The 25,315-nt window shown below is 39.6% G+C and overlaps 1 protein-coding gene across 2 annotated transcripts in view; it reads left to right on the top strand.

Annotated features, from left to right (window-relative positions):
* LOC108608984 (lachesin) overlaps positions 1-25,315 on the top strand; it is a 184,671-nt gene that overhangs the window by 114,760 nt on the left and 44,596 nt on the right. For both annotated transcript variants that reach the window (XM_089461692.1, XM_089461695.1), the window contains one exon: positions 22,587-22,700. In XM_089461692.1, coding sequence (XP_089317818.1) covers positions 22,587-22,700 — 114 coding nt within the window. The remainder of the gene's footprint in view (positions 1-22,586; positions 22,701-25,315) is intronic.

Below are 25,315 nucleotides of genomic sequence, written 5' to 3'. Positions count from 1 at the left end.
AATTAAGCTCTTGATAGGGGTATTCAAGAGAAACAGCAAATTTTTTTTTTTTTTTTCTACTCCGACAACATTTGCATGAAACTTTGACATAAACCAACTAAACTTATAAAGATCAAATCAAATATATATTTTCTTCTTCTTCTCTCTGGGTTACATAATGGTGCATATATTTATATTAACTGAAAGCTTAGTGTATAGAGTTTTCGTTCGTTGTCGTTGGCTGTCAAAATCTTAAACTGACTTAAAAAGCATAAAAGCCGGCGACAACGAACGATGTGAAACCGCTTGGCAGCAGTTTAAAGCCAGCTAAAAATTGCCAGCAATACACACACACAAACACACACACAGAGGCAAACATACACATGCACATACAGCTTACACCCCTAGCTGCTTAGCTTAATGGTGACAAGTGTCAAAACAGCGTTCCCCACTCCAAAAGTCTACCCCAACCCATACTCTCCCTCTATCTCTCCCTCTCTCACTCTCTCTGGCAGCAGCAGCAACAGCAACCCTTGTTTTCAATTCTCATGCGACAAGAGCAGCAGCCCCGGCTTTCCCCTAGTTGGCAGCCTTGTTGGCACATTGGGTAAATCGCTTCAAATCGCACATTTCAATCTTTTTAACGAACTTTATCGATATTCCCAAATAGGCGTCCGCCACGCAATATGCTAATGAGACAATGTACCACGCCCCCGCCCCTCTATCTCATTCCAAGCCCTGCACTGCGCCGCGTATCGTGTTATTGTTAATGGCTTTTTGCATGTGCTGAAATAAAAGTGCCACAAATATATATAAATATATATGCTATATATAGTATGCTATGCTATGCTATGCTATATATATATATGCATGATAGATCATCTCGGCGCGCGCATAAACTATGAAATATCATGAAATTTATATGTCGCATGTTGATTTTCCATGTTGCTCCTGTAAACACGCACACATGTCCTTGCGCAACTAAATTTTTTTACTAGCGCAAATTTACGGCTCTGCCCGCCAAACAATTCGCTAAATGAAATTTTCCAAAAAAAAGTTAAAAATAAAATACTGAATGCTGAAAAAGAAAAGAAGAAAATAATACGTAAACCACATGCTGCATGCATTCAAAAATAAACAAAAGAAACTATTGTCACATGTTGAGCATGCAGGCATTTTCGATACCCTGTAAAAATATTGATCAGCAGTCGTAATTGATGTGGTATATACATATATCAGCTGCCTGAATGTTATTTATATACATATATGTATATAGCAAATGCGACATATGTATTTATATATATTTACCTCTATATATGAATATATTCATATAGTATCTATAAGTAGTGGTAACATCAAAAAACTTTTCTAACTCAACCTTATCTGTTTTATTTTTTCACATCTCACTCATCTCATTTTACTGCTTCTCTCTTATAACATATAAACTGAAGTTTTTCCCCTCTACTTTCTTCCTCAATCAATGGGCAACTATTAATTTGTATTCAGCTATATTCACATATTTTTAAATATTTTTTCTAATTTTTATAGCAAACTAAAAATCGTTAAATTTGTGGCTTTCTCTCGCCCACATTGCTCATCGGACCTCCACATTCCATTAATATCATACCCAATTGATACTAATTTGATGCCTGCAGGGTATACATATTCTGCCAGCTGTTGTTGTAATTTATGCACATTTTATTTTATTTTATTTTATTTTATTTTTTTTTTTTTTTTTTTGCTTTAAATTATTCCTTGCGCCTCGCTAGAAATTGAGGCGAAATGATTTTCGGGTGGAATGAAAGCGCCAACATATAAAAAAGCAAAAGAAAATACTGCATATACATATGTAGATATATATGTATGTGTGTGTTTGTATATGTATATGACATATAATATTTGCTTTTAAAACGATTCTGTTGTGGCAAATGAAAATATTGAAACTACATGGCAAAAATAGCGAATGCCGCAAATTGATTGAACGGCAGTGGGGACAGTGGGGCAGTGGGGCTGGCTGTGGGTGTGTGTGTGTGTGTGTGAGGCAGCTGCTGTTGCAGCTTCCATTAGCTGCAGCTGCAAGGTGGAGCTCGGCCTGGCATCCATTAAGCCGCTGCTGGCCATCATCTTGGCCATAATACTAAGCGTCATTACCATTGATGCCGAGCCAAGCGTAGCCATATCCATACAGGATTCAGCACAGCCCCAAGGGAGCCGCCTCTGGGCTGTCGCTGCGCTGCGCTCTCATCATTCGTTTTGGCGAACAACTAATGAGACTTTGCTGTTACGGCGCGTGCACACACACAGAGAGAGCGAGAGAGAGAGAGAGAGAGCGAGAGAGAGAGAGAGGGATAGATGCTGTTAGGTTGGCGTAAGTTTCGTTGTAATTGCCACATGTGGTAATGGCCGTAATTGGTTTTCCTTTTTGAGATTTAGTGACTTTCGTATTGGCTGTTGCACATGCTACGGGCGGTTGCTCAGCGTCTTGGACAACGACTTAAATGCCATTTTACAGCAAACAGCAAATACGTTTTAGGCATTGGCTAACAGGCAAACAGGCGCTAACAAGCGCCAAAGTCGCAAATTCTAACACGTGACTTCGTGTCATTTACAGCATTTAACATGGCAGCAGAGCCAGTGTTGTACAATGCCGGCAGCCATTGAACCTCTGAAACGAAAAAACAGACAAAAAATATTAAATATATAGACAGTGGGAGAGAGAGAGAGAGAGAGAATGAGAGAGAGTCAGTTGATGACATGTAATGTGAAGCAGCTTAACAGCTTAAAAGCTTAAACAGCTTTAATTAGATGCTGGCGGACACAAAAAAAGGAGAGAGAAAGAGCGAAAGTTGATGCAGTGCAAACAATAATTTTAATTAATTAAATTATGTAATATAATAATTTGTATTCATTGCGCATCAGGCGTGTTCCATATGATTAATAGGATTAGCTAACAGTTAAAATGCCAACAGTTTATGCAATATTTTTCAATTGTCAACTAGCTGCATACACACATACACATACACCCACTAATACACGTAGCTGCTAATTCGTTCATGACGCCTTCGAGCGGAAGCGGATGTGGAAGTATTTGCATGCGCGCTAAAAAGTATGCAACAAAAAACGATACAAAACCCAAAAAACTAAACGAACTGAAACCACAAACGTTAACCGCTTTTTGCCCAAATTGTTGAAGCGCCGTTTCGCTGTGTTGTTTCGTAGTAATTTAAATTTGAAAATTTCCAAAATGTTTGCATATTGAGCGTTAGGATTATATTAATTGGCCAGCAACAGCGATGTATATACATATTTATGCATATATATATAAGTATATATGCAACTGCATAACAAAGGACTCAACTTTTTAGTTCGCAAATTAGATTATTATCAAAGCACAAAGCTGGCTAAAAGTTTAGTGCCTGAAATATGTTGGAATTTGGGAAAATTGTGCGTCCTTGTCGTTGTTGCTTGGGCGGTGCGAGGGAAAAAAAAAACCTAATAAAATCCTTGAGCATTAATTTCATTTTCAATTTTTTCTTCTGCTTGTTTTTTTTTTTTTTGTTTTCGGCCAGCCAAAGTCAAGTGCACGACTACGTGCTTTTTAGACAAGTATTTTTGTGTCTTGACTCTTAAAGCAAAACAGAGCCACACGCCGAGTGGGCAGATACACATACACACACACATACCCATATATTCATGTATTCTAAAGGGAATTTGTGTCAAGTCATCAAGTCGAAATTGTGAATACTTTGAAAATGAAATGAAAATTAATTTGGAATTAAGTATTATACACAGAAAATGTTATGAAATTATTAAGTTTTTTAATACTTCTTTAAAATTAGAGAAAACAAATATATTTAAATTTATTGAGTCAATGAGAGGTACAAATAGTAATAATAAAATAATATTTTTACATATTATATATCAATTAAAAAATTATAAATAAAAAAAAAATATATATATTTTAAAGATTTATTAGTATCAAGTATGCATTAGATCTATTATTGTTGTTTTTTATTTTTTATTATTATTATAATTTTATTTTATTTATTTTTTTTTTTTTTAATAAATCTTGACTAATCATTTATTTTTATTAGTCAATGAAAGTAATATATTTGATTTTATATATATATATTTGATTTTATTAGTCAATGAAAGTAAAATATTTGAGGTTTTTTTCTTGAAGGTTTTAAAGATTTAATTTTTATTTCAACAATTATATTTATGAATATAATAAAACTAAAAAAAATAAAGTAAATGTTTTTATGTACTTCAAAACATGTATCCCTAACTAACAGAATTTTATTTACTAATTTGATGAATTTGAATCATTCTGCTGTGCCTCAATGGGCATATATATAAATACAATTTCTCACTCGCTCAATGAATTCTTCTTGCTTCGATCAGAACTAATTGGGCATTAATAACTGCATCGAACCATGGCCCATTCAAACTGGTCTTCCTTTTTGGCTACTTTTTATGTGATTTGCATGTTCTTCAGTTCAGTTTGGCCAAGTATCTGTAAAAGTGTTGGAAACTCTCAGAATTAAGTATGTACGTCTAATTGGTCTCAGCTACAGCTACAGCTGCAGCTATGTCGAGTTATTGGCTGGGCAAAGTTTCTGCTCAAGTTATGAGGCTTTTGCTGGCTAGGGTATTGCCGCAACTTGGTGAATAATTTGCTGTGGCACACAGAAAGCTTCGGGCGTTTGGCGAAACAGAGGCATGCATAGATAATACATACATATGTATGCAATCTACCCAACCATAGACACATGAGTGTGTGCCACTGTGTGTGTGTCTGTGTGGGTGTAGATAAAAGCCCCGTTGTTGTCGTCTGCTTTGGTCGATGTGAGCTGCTCGTCTGGTTGGGGTTTTTGGTCATGGGGCTTGCTGTGCGTCTGTGCGGGGCGAAGCATGAAAGCAAATTGAAAATTTAACCTCAGGTTAAAAGCGTTAGCGACAGTTGAGTTAAACAGCATTAAGGCCGTGTTAAGCTGTCTGCGACACACGCACACATACATGCACATATGTGGTTCAGCTTTGCAAGTGCGCCACGCCCAAATGGAATAACAAACGCCCACATGCGATTCGGTTTTTGTCGCTCGCCCCGCAGCAATGTTTTCGCTTAGTTATTTGCTAGGCTCGAGCTGCCTGCCATCAGCTTAAATGTTAAAATCGTGTAGTTCATTACAAAAAAAGAAAAAAAGACAATAAGACAGAGAGACAGACGGAGAAAGTGTGTGCGGCTGCGAGGACATGAGACAAAATGCGCTATAAATTTTGAACAGCCATCAAGATGATTACTTCCTGCCATGTAGCGCAAACATAAAAATAAGTTGCAGCTCCAAAAAGACGCACGCAAAATAAACAGCAACAAAGGCAACAACAGCAGCAACAACAACAATCACTACGAAGTATGGCTGTAAAAGTGGCTCATATCCTGCACGCATCCGGCAGCCCAGAACGCATATGAGTCGAAGAGACTCCAACTGAAATTATCACATAAATCAGGCAACAACAACAGCAGCAACAAAAGGAAAAGCAACATCGAGCGGCAACAGGCAACAGCTAAAGAAAAACAATGAGCTGTCAGGGCCAGAGCCATGGACAGAGCGTGGAGCGTGCCTCTGTATGGGTGTCTGGGTCGGTGTGTGTGTGTGGGCGGCAAGGCCAAAAACTTACAAAAGAACAGCATTAAAAGTTTTACAATCGCGTAATGAGAATCTGCTTTAAAAACTTGCGACAGCGACAGACGCCAGCAACAGCAACAACAACAGCAACAAAAAGAACAACAGAGACTTCAGAAAAACTAAAACAACAAGAAGTTAGAGTAGGGAATGAACTACGAGCAGATACGCTCAGCTCTAGCCAGGCGTGGAGCTGCTTGGTAAATACACTCACACAAATGCGAATCAATCATGCACATGCATACATAATGAACTGAAGAGTGTGGGGGGCGAGTGAGACATATAGAAAGTAAATGATGACCGTCATAGCTAATGATTATAAAAAGGAGAAGTGGACAGAAGAAGAGTGAAGAGTGAACTATGTGAAGTCCAAGTTGAAATATGGCAGATTCCACAAAGCTTTATTCTTTTCCTATAATGTACAACAGAACTTGGAAAAATTATATATATATAAAGTTACGAATCAGATTAAGAGATTTCAGATGTAGAGGAATCGATAAATATGAAATATACATACACTTTTGTGGTACTCTTTGTACTTGGATAACTAGATCTAACAACTAGATTGGAAGTCTTGATATATACATAATGCTTTCTAGTTCTAGCGCATGCTTGGAAAGAGCTTAAAGAATATATAAAAACAAGTAAGAAAGCTCCAGTCGAGACTGCTCGACTAGGAGATACCCTGAACCCTCCAAGCTGATATTCTAATCATTCTGCACTTCTTTTATGCACACATACATACACATGCATCCATACGCACGCATAAGCCTGCGCTCTGCTAACTGCGCAGTAAGCAGCGACTGCGCTTGGGCTGCGCTGCAGTGTGGGCAATATTATGAGAATTTATTTGTTAAATAATTTCTTTTGTAGACATACGATCTTAATGAAACTTTTAGAGCGTAATCATATGGTGAATATGTGTGTATATTCCAATGCCCAAGTCTCTAGTATTTGAAATACGCGTTTTACAAAAGTGATGGTGAGGGGGTGAATTTAAGGGTGGGGGGTAAATTTTAACAAAAACCGAAATTGTATAAATTGCATATAAGAATACATTAAAAATTTGGAGACTCTAGCAATAAGGGTGTAGAAGATATAATTTTATAACTGGTTTTCGATAAGGTTTTTTATCGATAAAAAAAGATCGGGATGAGTTATCGATTTTTAATGATAAACTTGATATGCGCGCTGTAATTACGGACATTTTAAAAAAAAATTTGAAGTCTCTAGCTCTTATATCTTCTGAAATCGACGCGTTCATACATACGGACGGACGGACGGACGGACGGACGGACGGACGGATGGACGGACGGACGGACGGACGGACGGACAGACAGACGGACAGGGCCAAATCGACTCAGCTCGTCGCCCTGATCAAGAATATATATACTTTGTGGGGTCTGCCACGCCTCCTTCTGCCTGTTACATACTTTTAACAAAACCATTATACCCTGATTTCCCATTTTCAATGGGTTCAGGGTATAAAAAGTATCGATGCCATGTATGAATGAAAATAACTTAGTTGATTACTCAAGTTTAAAGGCTTTATATATAAATATTTTTAATCTTCTACATACTTAAATATGCCTACGCCATTACCCTACATCGGCTCAACATTATAGCCCTTCTGCCTCGGCCCAATAAATGCTGGGTAGAATTGTGCTCAACTTCATTATATGAGAGCTGCAACTAAATGAACGCAAAAATATATATAAACACAATTGCATACATATATATTTACATTATATACATACATATATATAATACACTTATACACGTTTTACGTTGCAATTAAGTTTGTCGTGCCTGCAGCACAGGTCTGGGCCTGAGCCCCTCCCCTTGCCCCTTCCGACGTTGCGACAAACTCACGTAGGCTGCGCTCGCACCTGCCACACGACTGGCACGCCCACTTGGCCAGCCTGGGCTGCAGGCGCAGCTGCTTAGATGCGATAATTGAATGCAAAATATTTGATATTATTTTGCAGGCTTATGCAAATACAGACTGCTTAAGCCTGTCCCAGTTTCCGCCGGCTAAGAGATAATGAAAAGTGCAGACGCTTTGCCTAATGTATTTGCATACATTTGCCGCACGGCCCGCCCGGGGCCCAGCAGCTCAGCGAAGTTTTGCACAACAGTTCTGGCCGTTAAACAGTTGCTGAAAAGTGTTCGTAAGTGGCTAGGGCTGGGCAGTATTCCCAGTCTCGGGTCGGCCGTCAGTAGTCCTAAAAACAAAACTGAAGCATCAATAAAAATCACACGCAACTCGTACAGCTCGGGCAGCTATAAATTCAAAGTGCCAATTCGATGCCACTTTAATCCCAGGAACATACTCGTAATGTCTGCCTGATGACGACGTGATTTCATGCAAAGCATGTACCCAATGTCCTATCAAGCCCAAGAGCTGTAAACAATTGCCTGGGTCATCTACATTCGCACACAGAAAGAGAGAGAGAGAGAGTGAGTGAGGGCGAGAGAGGGAGGGAGAGAGAGGGAGCTAGCGAAAAAGGACCAACAGCAGCCGAATATCAGGTCAAACTGTTTATAGTTGAGCTAGCTACACGTATAGATACCTCGTTAAGCCATTTTGATGACTATGCATTTTTGATTCTGTGAAGTTTGATAGCTTCTGTAGAAGTTCTATTTGATTAACGAATCAAAAATACAGAAATTGCTACATATTTGCTTGAATAAACATTTTTTTTAAAACATTTTATTTCTGAGTCCAACTTGAAACAGTTGTCTAGAATACTATATTATAAATACTTACATAGTATAAAAGTTTAAGCTGAAGTTTTCCTAGCTAAAAAGCTCTCAAAAAGTAAGAAATCTGAAAGAAACTTTTTTGTTTTTAATATTGCTGATTTCGTCTACATAACTAAGCAGCTCTATAATTTAATGAATAATAATAATAATTCCTTACGAATTTGTTGACTAAATATATATAAATATTTAAAATTTTTTTTTTTATACTTTATACAACATATAAAAGAATAAGAATTAAACACAAATATAAAATGAAAATAAAAATTTTATTATGATTATATATTTTTACAAGCTCTTTTTTTTATATTTAAATTAATAAAAATTTAAAAATAAAATTTATAAAAAAGGCAAAAGTAAGTTTTGAACAAATAGACAGCTTTAATAAGTCTGTAAAAGTATAACAAAAACTATAATTATATATATAATTTATTTTTATTTTATTTTTTTTTCTTTTACATCGAAACCTTAAATATGTAACTATGGGCTTAGATGATAATTTGTGATTATAGCTTAGCTAAAACTTTCTCATAAGAAACCTATTTTTTGTTTCTACTTTGTTTCTCAGAATCGTTTGCAAAATGAGACTATATCTAGGCCGCCTTAGACTTGGAGTCAGATTTCTTAATCTATATGCCACTCGCAGCTCTTTTAACCCTTTCGCTTCATCCTTTTATTCAGCCCTTGGATAGGCTCTAAAACACCCCACGCTCAGCCATAAAACAGGGCATTAAAAAAGCTGAAGAGGAAGCTGAAGAAATCGTAGCTAGGCCTAAGGCTGAAACAAAAAATGTGGCTCAATAAAATCAAACAGCAAACGTGATGCGAACACTGCTGAGGGCGGCCGGGCATCAAGACAAGATATGGCTCGCAAGGGGGCGGAATCAATTGTGTGTTGACATTTTTATCAGTTTTTTCTTCTAGGTGGAGTGTGGGAGGAGAGGCGGCTCCTTTACACGCATAGGCATGTCGTAAGCTAAAATTTTAATAGAAAGAAATCAGTGCCAAGGCGGTCATCAGAGCAAGTTGACCCTTTTTTTGGGAATCTGGGTTGGGTTCAAGGTGTGTTGTCCCAAAAATTAAATATGTAAACAGCGAATGTTGCAGCCACTGTTGCTCTTACTGCTGCTGTTGTTGTTGTTGTTGCGCGTGTCGTGTGTCGGCATGTTAATGTGCGGCACACGCGGCGTATGCTTACTATTTCTGTGTTCTTTTTTTGCGCGCGCCTTAAAGCTCACTTTTCAGATTGCATTTAATTAAATCGTCAACGAGCCTGCTGACATTAATTACAGCCAGCGAGGCAGCCAGTCAGCGACTGTGCTGGGGTGGCGTTTACTTATGGCATGCACTGTGAGCACTATCAATTAAAATCGACCAATAAACCGAGCCAAAGTCAAATACCTGAGCCAGCGTATTGCCATGACAACTATAATGAGATGCGTGCACGTGTGTGTGTGTGTGTGTGTGTACATGGGTTAAGGGTATTAGTGTCAAAGGCAAAGGCAGTGAAAGGTCTTTCGCAAGCATTTTCAGCGAGTTGCTGCTGTTCTTGCTCCTGCTGCTGCTGCTGCTCCTGCTGCTGCTGCTACTGTTACGGCTGTGGCTGAGTTAAGCGTCGTCGATTGCTGCCGCGACTGCGGCTGCGGCTGCCGTTAACTTAATAGTAAACAATTACACACATACAGACAAGCACACACATGCAGGCAGGCACACCCGCACACACACACACACACACACACACACACACACAGACATGCAGAGCTAGTGACAGAGAGTGGAAAATGCGACCGCCGCAGGGTTTTGCGGCTTCCGTCGCAGACATTACCATTTCCACTCTACAGTGTACGCGTGTGTTATTGTATCTGTGCATGTGTGTGTGCATGTGTGTGTGCACTTGTTGTCCTTGTAACACTTAAAATTTAACACCAAGGCTGTTTGTTTGCTTATCTCATTTTGCATCTCATCTCATCGCCCACAGCTGAGCGGAGCAAAACGCAAAAACATTTCTAGTTTCGCACAGACACACACACACACACAAGGACTGTCTCTATCACTTGCACCCATATCTGTTTCTCCCTCTCTATCTCTCGCTAGTTCTTTCTTTCTTTCTTTCTTTCGTTTTTTCTGTGCGCTGTCGCATTACAAGGTTAATTTCAGCTTAATGCCAGCAGGTGCCTTAGTTATGCGGGCACTTGTATCACCGTCTAGGCATTACAGTTGCAAAATGTGTTGTTTTTCTCTGTCTCTCTCTTTCTCTTTCTTTTTCTGCGTTCCTTTATGCCTTTGCCAATTCTTCTCTAGAGCTGTCCCTTCGTTTAATCACTTAATTGTTGGTCCCATCGCCTTGTATAATGCAATGCAGGATGCGCGTCCCTCAAGGACTCGAATATGGATTTAAATTTTGCGTTCGCTGTTTACTCATATCCTAGCTAGGTTTTCTACAAATATATTTAAAGGGCATTCTGATATTGAGTTTAAAACTAAATTTCTTCAAGATGTTAAAATTACGTTTAAAATACACAATATTTTAACATTTATAGCTAATTTCTTAAATATTAATAAAAAAAAAAAATAAATAAATAAATAAATTATATCCAACATTAAAATTATATCCCATATTAAAAAAGAAAAATAAATAAACATAATTATAAAAATATAATAAAAATAATAATAATAATAATAATAATAATAATAATAATAATAATAATAATAATAATAATAATAATAATAATTAAAAAATAAAATAAAATTATTTTAAGCAATAACATAAATCAATAGCAATAAAAGAAATAAAATTAAAAAAATAAAAAATAACAATAAAGGAAAGAAAGAATTAATGTAAAGAAAAGAATATAAATATATTTATTTAATAATTCAATCTAAGCAAAGGGAATACTACCTTCAAGAAATAAATTAGGACATGCTATCCATTTTGTTTTTAATAAAAATAATTTTCAAAATTAATTAATTAAGCTCTCAAAGTTAATTGCAAAATATACCCATCAGAATTCGATTAGATTTGGAAATAATTTAATGAAATGGCTTGCTCAAAGCAATTGAACTTGAGGCTAGGCAAAGCGAGTCAAGCTTTTAGTCATTGATTAAATTATTTAATTGCCATTTATTTAGAATTTCGGTCAGCTGCTGATGAATAACTAATAAAAAGGACTTTGCGACAAAGGATCTTTGCCGTCGTTGCAGTTCATAATTGAATTGTGTTTGCAGCCAAAGCCAATGCAAACAGAAATATTTTATATTCATATCGAGTGTGGATGGCGCTGCAAATGATATCAGTGCAATTTGTAATTATAATAAACAACTAATTGACAATACAAGATAGCAATGTCAGCCATTCAATTATGCATGTGTGCGTATGTGCGTGTGGGTGTGTGTGTGTGCGTGGCATGCAGCTTGAATGTTGTGCAACATGTAAAACATTTTGTGTGCCATTTCGATTTTGTTAATCGGATTTATTTGCCTTTTGTGCCGGATTCACACTTGATGCATGCAACTGTTAGAGGGGAGGAGGGAGGGAGAGAGAGCTGTGCGTGCGTGGCGGCAGATGTAGGTTAGACGCAGCCGCAAGAGGCATTCAGCTGCACACAAAGCCGCCTAATTAACACGCCACATAACGCACACTGCTGCTGGCATTGCCTTTATCTGCACTCCATTTCACTGGGCTCCCCTCTTCGACAAACGACACTTGCGTGTATGTATCTGTCATTCGGAAGGCTTGGCTTGGCTTCGACCCTTTGGCCCCCAGTCAAACATGTTTTGGACACTGCAGACATTCCGCTCGCAAACTGGGCCAACCAGCCCCGCCCCTCCACTTTTTTGTGTGCATGAATATATGTGTGTGTGTGCATCTACCTCAGGACTGCTTGGAAATTTGCATGCACGCATTTTCCGGCTCGCACTGGGAACTGCGCCGGAAAATTGTGTGCCACGGAGTCCGAGCTGCAGCATTTATGCAGCGACTGCCAGCCAGTTTTTTCAGCATTTTTCCTACAACATTTATTTTGCAATGCCCCAGACGACGGCACGAATGGAGAGCGAGCGAGAGACTGAGATGGGCAGAGAGCGAGTGAGTGAGTGGAAAATGTAAGGAAATTCTGCTTGGCCTCGCAAATTAGTTTGTAGCTGAATTTTTTAACCTGATTTTCCGTTTGACACTCGGAGTTGGCGCAAATAACATTTGACGCTGGCAAAAAAAAAAAAAAAAGAAAAATTCATTTCAAACGCACAAATATTTTATGTACACAGAGAAACAGAGTGAGAGAGAGAGCGAGAGAGGGAGAGAGGGAGAGAGACGGAGACAGAGAGATACAATGTTGTAAAGAACAGAATTTTATTTCCATATAGATTTATTTTTACTTTTTATTTTTGGTTGGCTGTTTGTGCTGCGTCGTCTGCCTTTGCATAAATTATCAACGGGATTTTTATCATTTTGTTAGACGAATTCAATTTCGCTTTTTTTGATCGCATGCAATTTACATGCTGCTGTCCATTCTGACATCATGATTGATGCCGCATGCTGGCGACACTCAATTATCGTCAATCACTGGACAGCATTTTGTTGTAGCTAACACTGTGCCACCTACACTCTCCAACACTCTCCCCCCCTCTCTCTCTCTCTATCACTCTCTGTTTCGTTTCCTTTGCTGACTTGCATAAATTGCTGTCACAAATACAAAACGTGCGCGCATTACTCATACGCACCGTCGCACCGTCGCATCGTCGCTTCGCACCTAGCCAAAAAGCTGAGCGCTTAATAATGCAGCAAAACTAAATAAACCCAAGCCCCAAACATATTTTGCTCACTTTTTACGACTCAATTGCTCAAAAACATTATAAATAAAAGATGATGCCTGGATTGGAGCGTGTGACGACTGAATAATACTCTGCTTGAGCAGCCAAGCGGTGCTGCAGATATTTTCTTGTAGAAATAAATAAAACTGGGTAGGGAAATAAATATTTATTTCTATATAGTGAAAAGGGGAGAGAGAGACAGAGACAGAGAAAGAGATAGAATCATACATTGAGAGAGTGTAAGATAGAGAGAGAAAGAAGACTTTGTTTTATTAGAGATCCAGCTTTCTGATTCAGATTCAGGCCCTTCTCTTTTATCACTCTGCCCTATCCGCATAGAGAAAATTTTTATATTATTATTATAATAATTTCACTTTGAATAACAACGTATCAAAAGGGAAAAGCAAACGTGCAAATTCCATAAGCTCCACTATATTCTAGTTCTATAGAGCACATAAAAAGTAGTAGGAAAAGTTTTATCGTATAGTTCTCTTCACTATCTGCCTAGAGTATAAAAAGTTAGAGCTGCTACTACTATTCATATCTGTCATTTATTCCGCTTTGCACTCTACTCTACTCTGAAACCTGCTCAACAATTTTGATCTATAGTTTTACTAGCACGCAGACTCCTCTAAATTCCTAGTTCTTTCGTCTAGCTATAAATGTTCTAGACTCACTCTCTACTCAGGGTTTTAGTTAGGGCAGCTCCGGTTTATACGCATCTCCATTAGCCACTTGCCGATCAATATACTTCCCTTACACTTACCGAACAGAGTATCGCAGGTTAAGATGGAACGGTTAAAGTGCGCTATAGAGAATCTTGAGGCTCGCCTTTTGTTCGGCCTGCGCTACGAGTTAACTTGTTTCTTTGTGCGCTGTTTGTTTTGCTTTTATCGCCAAATTGAAATCATTGCCGTCATTTGGTAGCCATTATATATGATATATGCGCTAATCTGATATGCACACACACACACATACGCATATATAGCATGAATGCCCGAGTGTATAAAAATGTCACCAAAAAGCAGCAACAACAATCAAACACAAAAAAGTGAAAAAGGAGAGAGAAGTACAATTTATACACAAGGCGCTGCACAAAAGGCTGGCGAAAAAGGAAACTAAAAACGCTGCCTAAAAGCACTTGAGGCACACACACACACACATACAGATATAGCAGGGAAAAAGGGCACACTCGAGCGGCTGCCGCGCGGTGTTGTATGCAACACATACGCTAAGTAGCTGGCGGGTGGGGGGTGGCTGGCGGCTGGCTTCGGCTTCGGCTTGGCGGGCGCTGTGGCGCGTGATCCCGTGCCAAAAGGTTGCCAGGCAATTGAGTGTGAAAAATGTGTTGGTGGGCGTGCGCCGGTGGGGCAGGAAGTCGCGTTCGCGTTCATAAGTATCGCGCGCCTAAAGTCAGCCGGCATAACCTTTGGCTAATGCACGAGCAGGCAGTCAAACGGTGTGGCCACACGGCCCGACTGGCACGACCGGGTGGGTGGCCGTGCGGTGCGGGTGGTGCGGGTGGTTGCTCTGTTGGCGGCATATGAGTCGGGTCAAAGGGCAGAGCAAAGGGCGACGACAAGTCAATAAATATGCTACTCTAAGATATTCATGTGCCCTGGCAGCGCCCTCAGTGGACAGGGGAAGCAGGGGGCATGGCCTTGGGACAGTTGTCAAAAAGAAAATACAAAAAAAAAAAAAAAACCAGAAATTCACATGGCGACAGCTAAGGGCCACTCCTGCCAGGTCAGGCACATTGCCATTGATTTGTTTGGCACGTCTCTAGCCGAAAACAACAAAGCGACTTGGGCAAGAAATCTTGCGTCTCACTTATTGGGGGCTGACTGTATGTAATACGCTTTTGATTTGCACCAAATTCCATTTTTCACAATTTAATGCGCATCTCGCTACGTGTTGTCGTCGCTTGGCGTCCACGCCGTAGCTGAAACGTGCTTGTTGCCCAGGCGCAGGCTGCCACACATGACGCACACACACACATACATACAGGCACACTAACAGTCACACACACACACACATACTGGCACAGTCGTACATCTATCATTACATTTGTCACGTGAGGGACAACGTGATTTCATTTTCCTGTCGCCATAAAGGTGACACATTGCATACGTCTATGTCCGTGTGTGTGTGTATGTGTGCGAGTGTGTGCTTGGACATTTCCTCGTTTCACACACACATGTGCATAAGTGTGCTTGTTTGGCCTGCTCATCAGTGCGTATGCGTAACATGTTAAACGCTAGTCACGCAACAAACAAAAGAAATGAACAAAATAAATTCCCATTTTCAATGGGTTCAGCTTATAAATAAACTTACATATGCTTGCATATTAAATTACAAATATGTGAATTTGTTATTTTGTAATTCAAGCATAAATATAGAAATTTTGATTAATTATGCAGGAGAACCTATATATGAAAAAAAAAGCCACATAGAAAGGTTAACGAACAGAGTTAGCTGAAATTTGAGGAAAGCTCCCGACAGGCCAACAAAGAAATGGAAAGCCGAGGTGAATTACATTGAATTGGCGAGATATATTTAGGCATGGCTATGAATACGAGTTTTTGTTTATAAAAGAAGGCGTTGATTGGAATAAGCTATCCTAGGATCCTGCTATCCTTTATGTTGAGCTCCCCTGGTTTGAACAAGCTTAAGAGAATTTTTTAAGGAAGTGAATTGTACGCTAGATACTCTACTCTACAAAGATATAATGTTCATATATCCTAAAAACTTTTTGTTTCTTAGCTTGAAATATCACTGAACTACTCAAGTTGAAACTAGTTTTAGGAGAGATACCGGAATAACTTTTCGTTATGGTAAAACAAATACAAATGAAACATAATAAGTGGAGCTCTACTCTTATTTGATATTATTCCTGATTTAAGACCTTTGCTCTCTGTTAAGCTAAACGATAACATTTTTAATCACTTAGAGTTATATATTATATTTATTATTATTTTTATTATGCGCCGGCTAAATATGCTCGTGTTTATCTTTTCTATTGGCAAATGCCCATGCTGAAATATTTAGCTATGTCAAATATTCATGCTTTAACAGGCTTGTCTCGTCTCTGCAAAGCTGTGAGAAAAGTTTTATAAAACCAAATATAAATACAATCTCAGTTTTCCCTTAAACAAGCCAACTTTATGTGCCAAGCGACGTTCTACAATTGTCAAACATTTTTTGGACAAATATTTTAAAACTTTCGACTTTGCTTTTTTTTTTTTTGTAATTTGTGGATTTTACTTTCAAGATAATAGAATAGCCAGCGGTTAATAATAAATGCATGCTCTTAGTTGCTTTGGCTCCTGCTGCGCATTTATCAAACGTCAGTCTGTCAGTCACAGAGTCAATCAAACTGCGTATCAATTAGTCAGTTAGTCGACCCGAACATGAACTTCGATTCGCTGCACTTGGCTAGGAAAAACCTGAAACTGTATAGTTGATTTTCTCTCTCTCCCTCTGCCTCTCACTCTCTCTCTTTCTTCTTTGGTTATTCACTTGTGCGGATTTTCGCCATTTTCCACATTTTCGAAAGCCTGGGCAGCGGCGGAAAAGCCGCAGCCAAAAACGCAGCTTGCAAACAAATTTCCGACAGCTGCTGGGCAACAATTTTCGACATAACTTTAGATTTTATGGGCCACATGTGGGCGGGCGTGGCGCCTCCTGCTACACAATTCAGTTTACTATCAATTTAGGATGGTTGTTGCTGTTGTTGCTGTTGTTGTTGCTGGTCGCGCGTTAAAATTAGCGATTCGCTGGCATGGGCATGGAGCAGCAGGCGAAGCAGCGGCAACAACTGCTGCAACTGCTGCTGGCTCTGGTCCGTGGCCCATTGCTCGCTACGTTTCAGCTGACTTTAGTTAGCAGCCGAAAACACCTTTGAGTTGGCCATTACTGTAGTAGTTGCTGTTGTTGTTGTTGTTGCATTGGCATTGTCTACGGCTTGGCAAGTTGCAAGCTGAGCTCGTTGCGCGTTGCAAGTCTGAAGTACTACTACACCTCATGAATATTTCACTAGCAATCACATTGTTTTTCCCGCTAACTTTTAAGATTGTTTTAGCATGTGGCGGAAATGGGCGTGTGGGCGTGGCAAAGTTGTCGGGTTTTGCGGCTAGTGCTGCAGCTGCCACACGTAAACTTGCAGCCGGCAACTTTTGGCTTTCACTCAATTTCGCTGGCCGGAAAAAGCAGTTTGCCAGGCCAGGCAAGGCAAGAGAGAGAAAGAGAGAGAGAGAGAGAGAGAGTGTAGACTATAGGTAATCCTTGATTCCGCTGCATTTGGTGGCTCATTTTGCTGTCGTTCAGCACGCTGCCATTGCCTGCTTTAGTTTCAACTGGCCAAGTTATGGGAGATTTATGCAGCCAACTAGTCAAGAATGTGAAAGAGAGAGAGAGAGAGAGAGAGCAGGGCGGGAGAGAGAGAGCGAGATAAGTGGCCACTCAAAGGAAATTACGTGTTGGTTTTGCAAGTGGCATGAGATAAACTTACAGCTGCATTTTTCTCGTTTACCCACTGACTCCAGCTCGCCTCCCTCTACCTCTCTATCCGTCTCTCTCTCTCTCTCTCTCTCTCTCTCACGCTCGCTCTGTATTTGCTTTTTTCGTAGCATACTTTTTCGGGCCGTTACTTTGGGTCGCCCCGAGCGCGTCTTTTGCAAATGTGCGTGCATTAAAGTTTGCCATGCATTTAGTTAGCTCCGCTTCTTATACTCAATTCCTGTTTTTTCCTCCCCTTTTTGCCCTTTTTTTCCGTGCTCAACTCTGTGCGGTGTTTAATGAAATTTTTTCTGCTGCCTTGCAGCGCCTCAAAGTAAAAACAGAAAAAATATGAAATGAGCTTCACTTGCATGGCGCTGTGAGGCAAACGTTCAGCCAGCTGAGCTTCACTGTAGTTGTTTTCGTTTCCCGTTGCTCGTTTCTCCATTTATGGCCCTGGCAGGTGGCAGCGATGAGCCGAAGTTGCAGCTGCAATGCAATTGCAACCATTTTCATATTTTATGTACTTTGCGTGCTTAAAAATGTTTCAATTTACCGACAATTCACTCGTGGCCAAAAAAAAGCCCCGCTGCCATCCAAATTGCCATTCCAGTCGAAGGTCAGAAAAACAGAGAGTAAAAACGAAAAAAATAAAATAAAAAAACAAAAACTTGTTTGATAATTTTCTACTCAAATTGAATATTTGCAAATGTGTGTATTAGTATTCGTGTCCTTCTCTCTCTGTATGTGTGTGTGTGTTTGTGCATGTGTAAGTGAAGCAAACTTTTCTTATTCTCTGCGAATAACTTTAATGGAAAAACTTTGAATATCAAACCGCAAAAAAAACCTTGCCCAGGTCCAGTCCGAGCTGCTGCCAGGCACTCGAATTGAAAATTAAAATTGAATAGTTGCTCCACACAGTGTGACACGCACACACACACACACACACACACACACACACATACATATACACAGATGCAGACTTGAGGTTGCTCTACAGAGTGCAAAACAGTTTGAAATTATAAAATCAACTTAATCTGTGAATTGTTTTTACATGTACATATATACATATTTATATGTAGATAGAGATATTTATGTATATATATATATTCTAAAATGACATGACCAGCTCCCTCTCTTATTATCCTTAATTGAAAAACTCCTAGTGCTTGGAAACAAAGTCTGAATTCTTTTAAATGAAATGGTAAAGTGAACAGAATATTCAAGTAACTAAAATCTCAATTTATTAGCCCTACAATAGTTCTCTAGCTGTATTCTATATAGTCAATATAGACAACTTAGAGAGCTGTCAGCGAACGATTGAATGACCATAATTTAGGTAGAGCTGTTCACAATTTATAAAAAACTCTATTGGTATTTCTCTCGGAAACAACAGAGAATAGACTTTCATTGGGTTATATTAACATATTCTCCCATCTGTAAAGAAGAATAACTCCCCTCTTGCTCGCTCAACCTGCAGCAGCTCAGCATATAAAGAATTTATATATACGTATTTTGAGTGGGTGAACAAAGAACCCAAAAATTACGAATTAAATTTTTTGCATCTTTTGGGATCCTAAGGGCTATAAAATACATGGATATATAGAATATATTTTATTTATAAATACCAATTATATATTGCAAGGCTCAAAGCAATCGAGCATGGGAATACGGTTCATTTGCCTGAACTTACTCCACTTACTTTAAATACAATTTTCCCAGAAACCAAGACAATTCAGCTTAATACCTGCTCTAGCAACTTTGAATAGATCAATATATATATATATATATAGGGAGAGATTCCAGTTGGGGTGCCGCCTCCTTTCGCCTAACTGACTCTATTATGCGAAAAGAATAGAAAGACCCTGGCCAAAGTCCTTGCGCGGCTCTGTCCAATTAGCGAGTGGCTCTTGACGATGGACCCTTTTCCCTGCTGCTGCGCAGATCCGTGTCGTGTATCAGTGCCCAAGTGACAGAAAGTCATTTGGGTTATTAGCAGGCGAGTGTGTTGCCCAAAAAGGCGTGTGAGAAAGAGAGAGAAAGAGCGATAGATAGGGGGAGACGGCGGCACGTGGGTACTAGCTGTCCGGAAACCCTTCTAAGACGAACTTCAAAAGGAAAACGCCATAAGAAATAAGTTTCTACTGCTGACATTATTTCGTTATTATCCGCATCAAGGATTCGATTGACAGGCAGACAGCAGTGAACCAGGCACAGGCACAGGCACAGGCACGTGCTGCCAACGCCTTTATCCTTGTGAAAATATTGCCGGAATACACAGCAGCGGCAGGACAACAACTGACAACAGCCGCACCGAGCCGCTGCAGATACAAAAGAAATTATATTTACTTCGTGGGAGTGGAGGGCGGGGATGGGGGCCGAGGCGAACGAAAACAAAACATACACAAAAATAGGCAAGAGAAAGAAATCAAGGTGGGGCGAGTGCGGCAAGTGTGGCCAAGTGGGGCACGGCTGGGCGAAATCAAATAAAATGCCGGAAACATGGCATCGAGGGCCCAAGTGCTGCCAAGTCATGTCAGGGGCCCAATAGCATTGAGCCTTGGCGACTTTTGCTTACCTATTTGCTCGCTCCCGCCTCTGCCGTCTCTCGCTAACGTCTTCCTGCTTCTTTTCTTTCTTTCTTCCTCTACTCCTCCTCCTCCTCCTTGATGCTCTTGTTTGTGTGGACACGCACTTGGTCACTGTGTAGAGGCGAGTGTTCACAGTATTCACGAATGTTTTCGCAGCAGATAAATACAGCATTTGACACTTCATTATTGTGCCCGCAGCGTAATCGAATCAATTCCAGCGCCAGCTCCATCCAGACGCTCCACGCCCACTGTCCCGATGTCAAAAGTGCTTGGCCATTCGTCGTCCTTGATGCTTGGGTTCGTGGCCCCAGGCTCAAGCCAGCTTGGCCTGTTGACACATTCGCTTAAACGTATTAAATTGTTTGCCAGCGCTTTTGTTGCTGCCTCTGCTCCTGCTGCTCCTGCTGCTCCGGGCCGGGCCTGGCCTGGGCCAAGCAAAGTCCGGCATTTTGTTTATACGCATTATTGTTCTCCTGCCCTGGCTGCTGCTGATGTCTGCCGCTAGAGAACCTGATGCCACCGTCCGATGGTTGATGGCTTTTTTTCCCTTTTTTTTTTTTTTTTTTTATTTGTGCATTTGTTTGCGTGCGGAAACGCGACCAGTTCGTTTTTTTACTTTTTTTATTTATTTATTTTGCGCTTTTTCATGCGACTTTTTTATATTCCCTTTTTTTTATTTTTGCACTGTCACACTTAAAGTAATCGATTACGGCGTGGGGCCTGTAACCGGATATGTCCGCTTCCGTTTCACATTTGACGCCGCAAATGTTGCAAGCGCCACATAATTGTCGCGCCAGTGGCCAGCGGCTAGCGGAGAGCTCCCCTTATTTTTGTTAGTAATTGCGGCCTAATTACAAATCGCAAGGACAGCGCAGGTGAGCAGGCGAGCAGGCGTGACAGAGAGACGGACAGAGAGGACTCTACTGAGGGGAGGAAGCTTGCGCTGCTCAACAGTTGTTTGTTGATTAAGCTGATTGGCCTGATTTTTTTTACTATGGAACAAGTTTGGAAGTGGAGCCTTGTGCAAGCCAGAAGAAGAAACAAGTCTCTAAGTCATCGCTCAATAGTGTGTAAAGCTAATTTGGATTACCTATGAGATTACTTGAAAATTCTACTTGGGTATGCTTTACAGTTCCTCGAAGCCTTAGCTACAGGCCATCTGGCAACCCCAAATCCTTTGACAGAAGTGGGCATAATACGCCGAATAGGCTCAAGGCGGTCTATATTATATTCAACGAGTGATTTGAAAATTTTAATCTCTATCCCTCACCCAACTTTTCATTTTTCAGTCTCTCAAAACGTTTCTAGGCTTCAAATATAATAGAATATCTGTACATATATTTACAAAGTGCGGTACTATACTATATACTACATATACGAGTTTATATACATGTATGTAGTATATATGTATACACATATATGCACGCTCCCCATATCAAAACTATTCAGATGCTCGCACAGAAACTAATAATAATAAGCGCCCTTAGAGTTTGCATATTTTATGAATCCTGAAAGAAAGTAGCCAGAACTTTATGTGTGTATGCATGTATCTGTGTGTGTGCGTATTTAATCTCATAAAACTAAGCAATTGAATTAATGCAAATCCCGATAGAGAGCACGATGACAAAGTTTTAATATTTAAGTGCATTTTAACACTTTGCAAAGCTCAAGTATTTCAGACACACACACACATGCACTCACACATGCGAACACACATGCACACATGCGCATGCACATGCATATTGACATTTAAAATTGATTGGCAAATCAACAGCAAAAGCACTAAATTATTTCTTAAGCTGTATGCGTGTGTGTGTGTGTGTGTGTGTGTGTGTGTGTGTGTGTGTGTGTGTGTGTGTGTGTGTGTGTGTGTGTGTGTGTGTGTGTGTGTGTGTGTGTGTGTGTGTGTGTGTGTGTCACGACGTGCATACGGATATGCGAGCTATCTATCCAGCTGCTCGTCTGTCAGCTGTCTGAAAGCAATTTGACAACTTTCATTAGCCTGAGCATAATAAAATGCACTTTATGAACTTTGCGACATTTGACAAATTTTCTACAAAATGGCCTAAACCAATTAGCCACACACACACACACACATGATGATGGTCTTTGCTGTGTGACGTGCGTTCGTTAGGCTAATAATATTTACTGTAATTTAGTTGATATCTTATACCAAAATATGCACATATATAAGATTATATACATACATACGTACATATATGATATTTAATATTTGAATTGTTTTCACCCCTTTTTGCAGCCAGCGCCCAGGGTCTGATGGCCAAGCACGAGCCGATGTTCATATCACGTTCCGAGACATTCAAATTCATAGCCGGAGATATAATAGTTTTGCCCTGTGAGGTGGCCAATACGGGTGAGTAGACCGGAGTGAGTGTGAGTGTGGGTGTGCGTGCGTGTTTATGTGTGTGTGTGAGTATTCTTAACACAGTTGTCATTCAAATGTTGCGGTCTGCATATGCAGGACATACATATGTGCATAATTAACCCTACACCATGCGATGCCTGCCAGTTGACCGCAACTATGCATTAATCCAAGGCACCAGCCCCACAAAGGATGAGCACTTGACGAGCATCTGTCCCAAGATTTGGCCATTCGCCCATTGGGTGTGGCCAAACACGTTTTTGTTTTCGGTTTACGGTTTCAGTTTCGGTTTCAGTTTCGGCTTCCGTTTCAGTTTCGGTTTCGGACCCATTCAAATGCGATGGCAATGGTCGCACCGCTGGCATGTGCCATGTACGTTTTTCAATTTAAATGCGGTCGTGTGTGCGAGATTATTTGTACATAACAAGGATTTAGCGTAAGCAGCAGCGGTCACTCCGAGTGTGAGTAGACAACTTGTAGGAGCATCTATCCATTCATACATACATGCAGGCATTCACTAAGGTTAAGACCGGGAGCTGTTCGACCTCGTCCTCGTCGACGTTTTCGCTCGACATCGTCGTCCTCGTCTGGTCATGTCGGCCAAGTTTGTATACCAAATGCTACATAAAAAACTTGGACCCATAAACTTGGCATACATTATACGTATGTGTGGACTGATGTAGGCGACTGTCATGGCCTCCACATATGTAGATATCTACACTGAAAGAAATTGTGAATATAATTCAATAGGCAGGTATAGACAGGTGGTTTGATTCAATTCTTTGGAGGTTAACAGAATTAAGCTTCATTATAATTATAGAATATTCACTTATTATTAATTACAATGATCATTAATATGAGCATTATCTATGTTCTTCATTATACATATTTTATTTATTGTTCATTGTTCATTGTTCATGGTTCATTGTTCATGGTTCATTGTTCATGGTTCATTGTTCATTGTTCATTGTTCATTGTTCATTGTTCATTGTTCATTGTTCATTGTTCATTGTTCATTGTTCATTGTTCATTGTTCATTGTTCATTGTTCATTGTTCATTGTTCATTGTTCATTGTTCATTGTTCATTGTTCATTGTTCACTGTTCATTGTTCATTGTTCATTGTTCATTGTTCATTGTTCATTGTTCATTGTTCATTGTTCATTGTATTGTTCATTGTTCATTGTTCATTGTTCATTGTTCATTGTTCATTGTTCATTGTTCATTGTTCATTGTTCATTGTTCATTGTTCATTGTTCATTGTTCATTGTTCATTGTTCATTGTTCATTGTTCATTGTTCATTGTTCATTGTTCATTGTTCATTGTTCATTGTTCATTGTTCATTGTTCATTGTTCATTGTTCATTGTTCATTGTTCATTGTTCATTGTTCATTGTTCATTGTTCATTGTTCATTGTTCATTGTTCATTGTTCATTGTTCATTGTTCATTATTCATTGTTCATTGTTCATTATTCATTGTTCATTGTTCATTATTCATTGTTCATTATTCATTGTGCATTTTTATTCTACATAATTTTTATTCTCACTAGCATGTTATTTGTATTTACCTATATGATTATAATTTTATAGAGTTTTCTTCAAGTGTATATCTTGTATATAAATATACATAGACGAGCGTGGTGTGTGGGTGTTTGAGTAAGTGGTTGTGGTCATATCAACCGTTTATTAGAACCAGCATACAGAACAAAGGAACTTGGCATTTTCCTTTGGCATATCTCATGCACTTCATTGCCCCAACGAACCAAAATGAAGAAGTGGTGGAAAAAAGAGAAAAACTAAAAGAAGAGGAAACAAGACAATCACAATAACAACAAGACCAGCAAGAAGAAGAAGAGCCAAGACATGGACGATACGTAGAACATTCCTGGCAGCCAAGCAGAGTATTATGGCCACAAGCATTTGGGGTAATAATAAAAAGGAAGCTAAAGGGAAGATTAAACAGAGAAAAGCGATGAGGAAGCCGCCCAAGCTAAATAAAGGAAAATTATAGATCCAATGCTTCCAGAGTTTTTCATTCTCCTTTCCACCCTCCTTCCTGTGTGCACGGAGTCTATGCTAATAAAGTGGGGCCCCCCATACGACAGTTTAATTAGAGACATTTCTCAGCCATTGCAGGCTTTGGCGTGGATCAGGCTTTAGGATCCCAAATGCAATAATTAAAATCAAAGCTCGTGACGTCTTTGGGCCGTGTTCATAATGCGAACTTTATGGATCTTTGGAAAAATATGTTAAGACCGACTGGCAGCTGGCAGTTGGCAGCTGGTTGGTTCGTTTCAGTTCTCTTCCCTTTCGATTCTTTTTCTCGCTTTTTATGTGTCGGCCATAAAGTTAAAAATGTAATTGATAGAATTTTTAAAACGCTACACTTAACAAAAGGCAATGAATGAATCCGCCGTGAAGCCCGTTGCCGTTCGCTCAAATTCCAAATTTATGCACATTTTCATTTTATTTTATGACGAACGCCCATAAAATTCGAAAGAAAATCACATGAAAATGAGCCCAAATGATGAGCTTGTCGAGCGCTCTCGCTCTCTCTCTCTGTCTTTCTCTCTCACTCTTTGTGGCACTGCTCATTTGCATATTAT

This window comes from Drosophila arizonae, chromosome 2 (genome assembly GCF_054131065.1).
Source record: "Drosophila arizonae isolate 15081-1271.41 chromosome 2, UAZ_ARI_1.0, whole genome shotgun sequence".
NCBI classification, from domain to species: Eukaryota; Metazoa; Arthropoda; class Insecta; order Diptera; family Drosophilidae; genus Drosophila; species Drosophila arizonae.
Note: the sequence above shows the minus strand (reverse complement) of the source record. Positions and strands in the feature narration are given on the sequence as shown.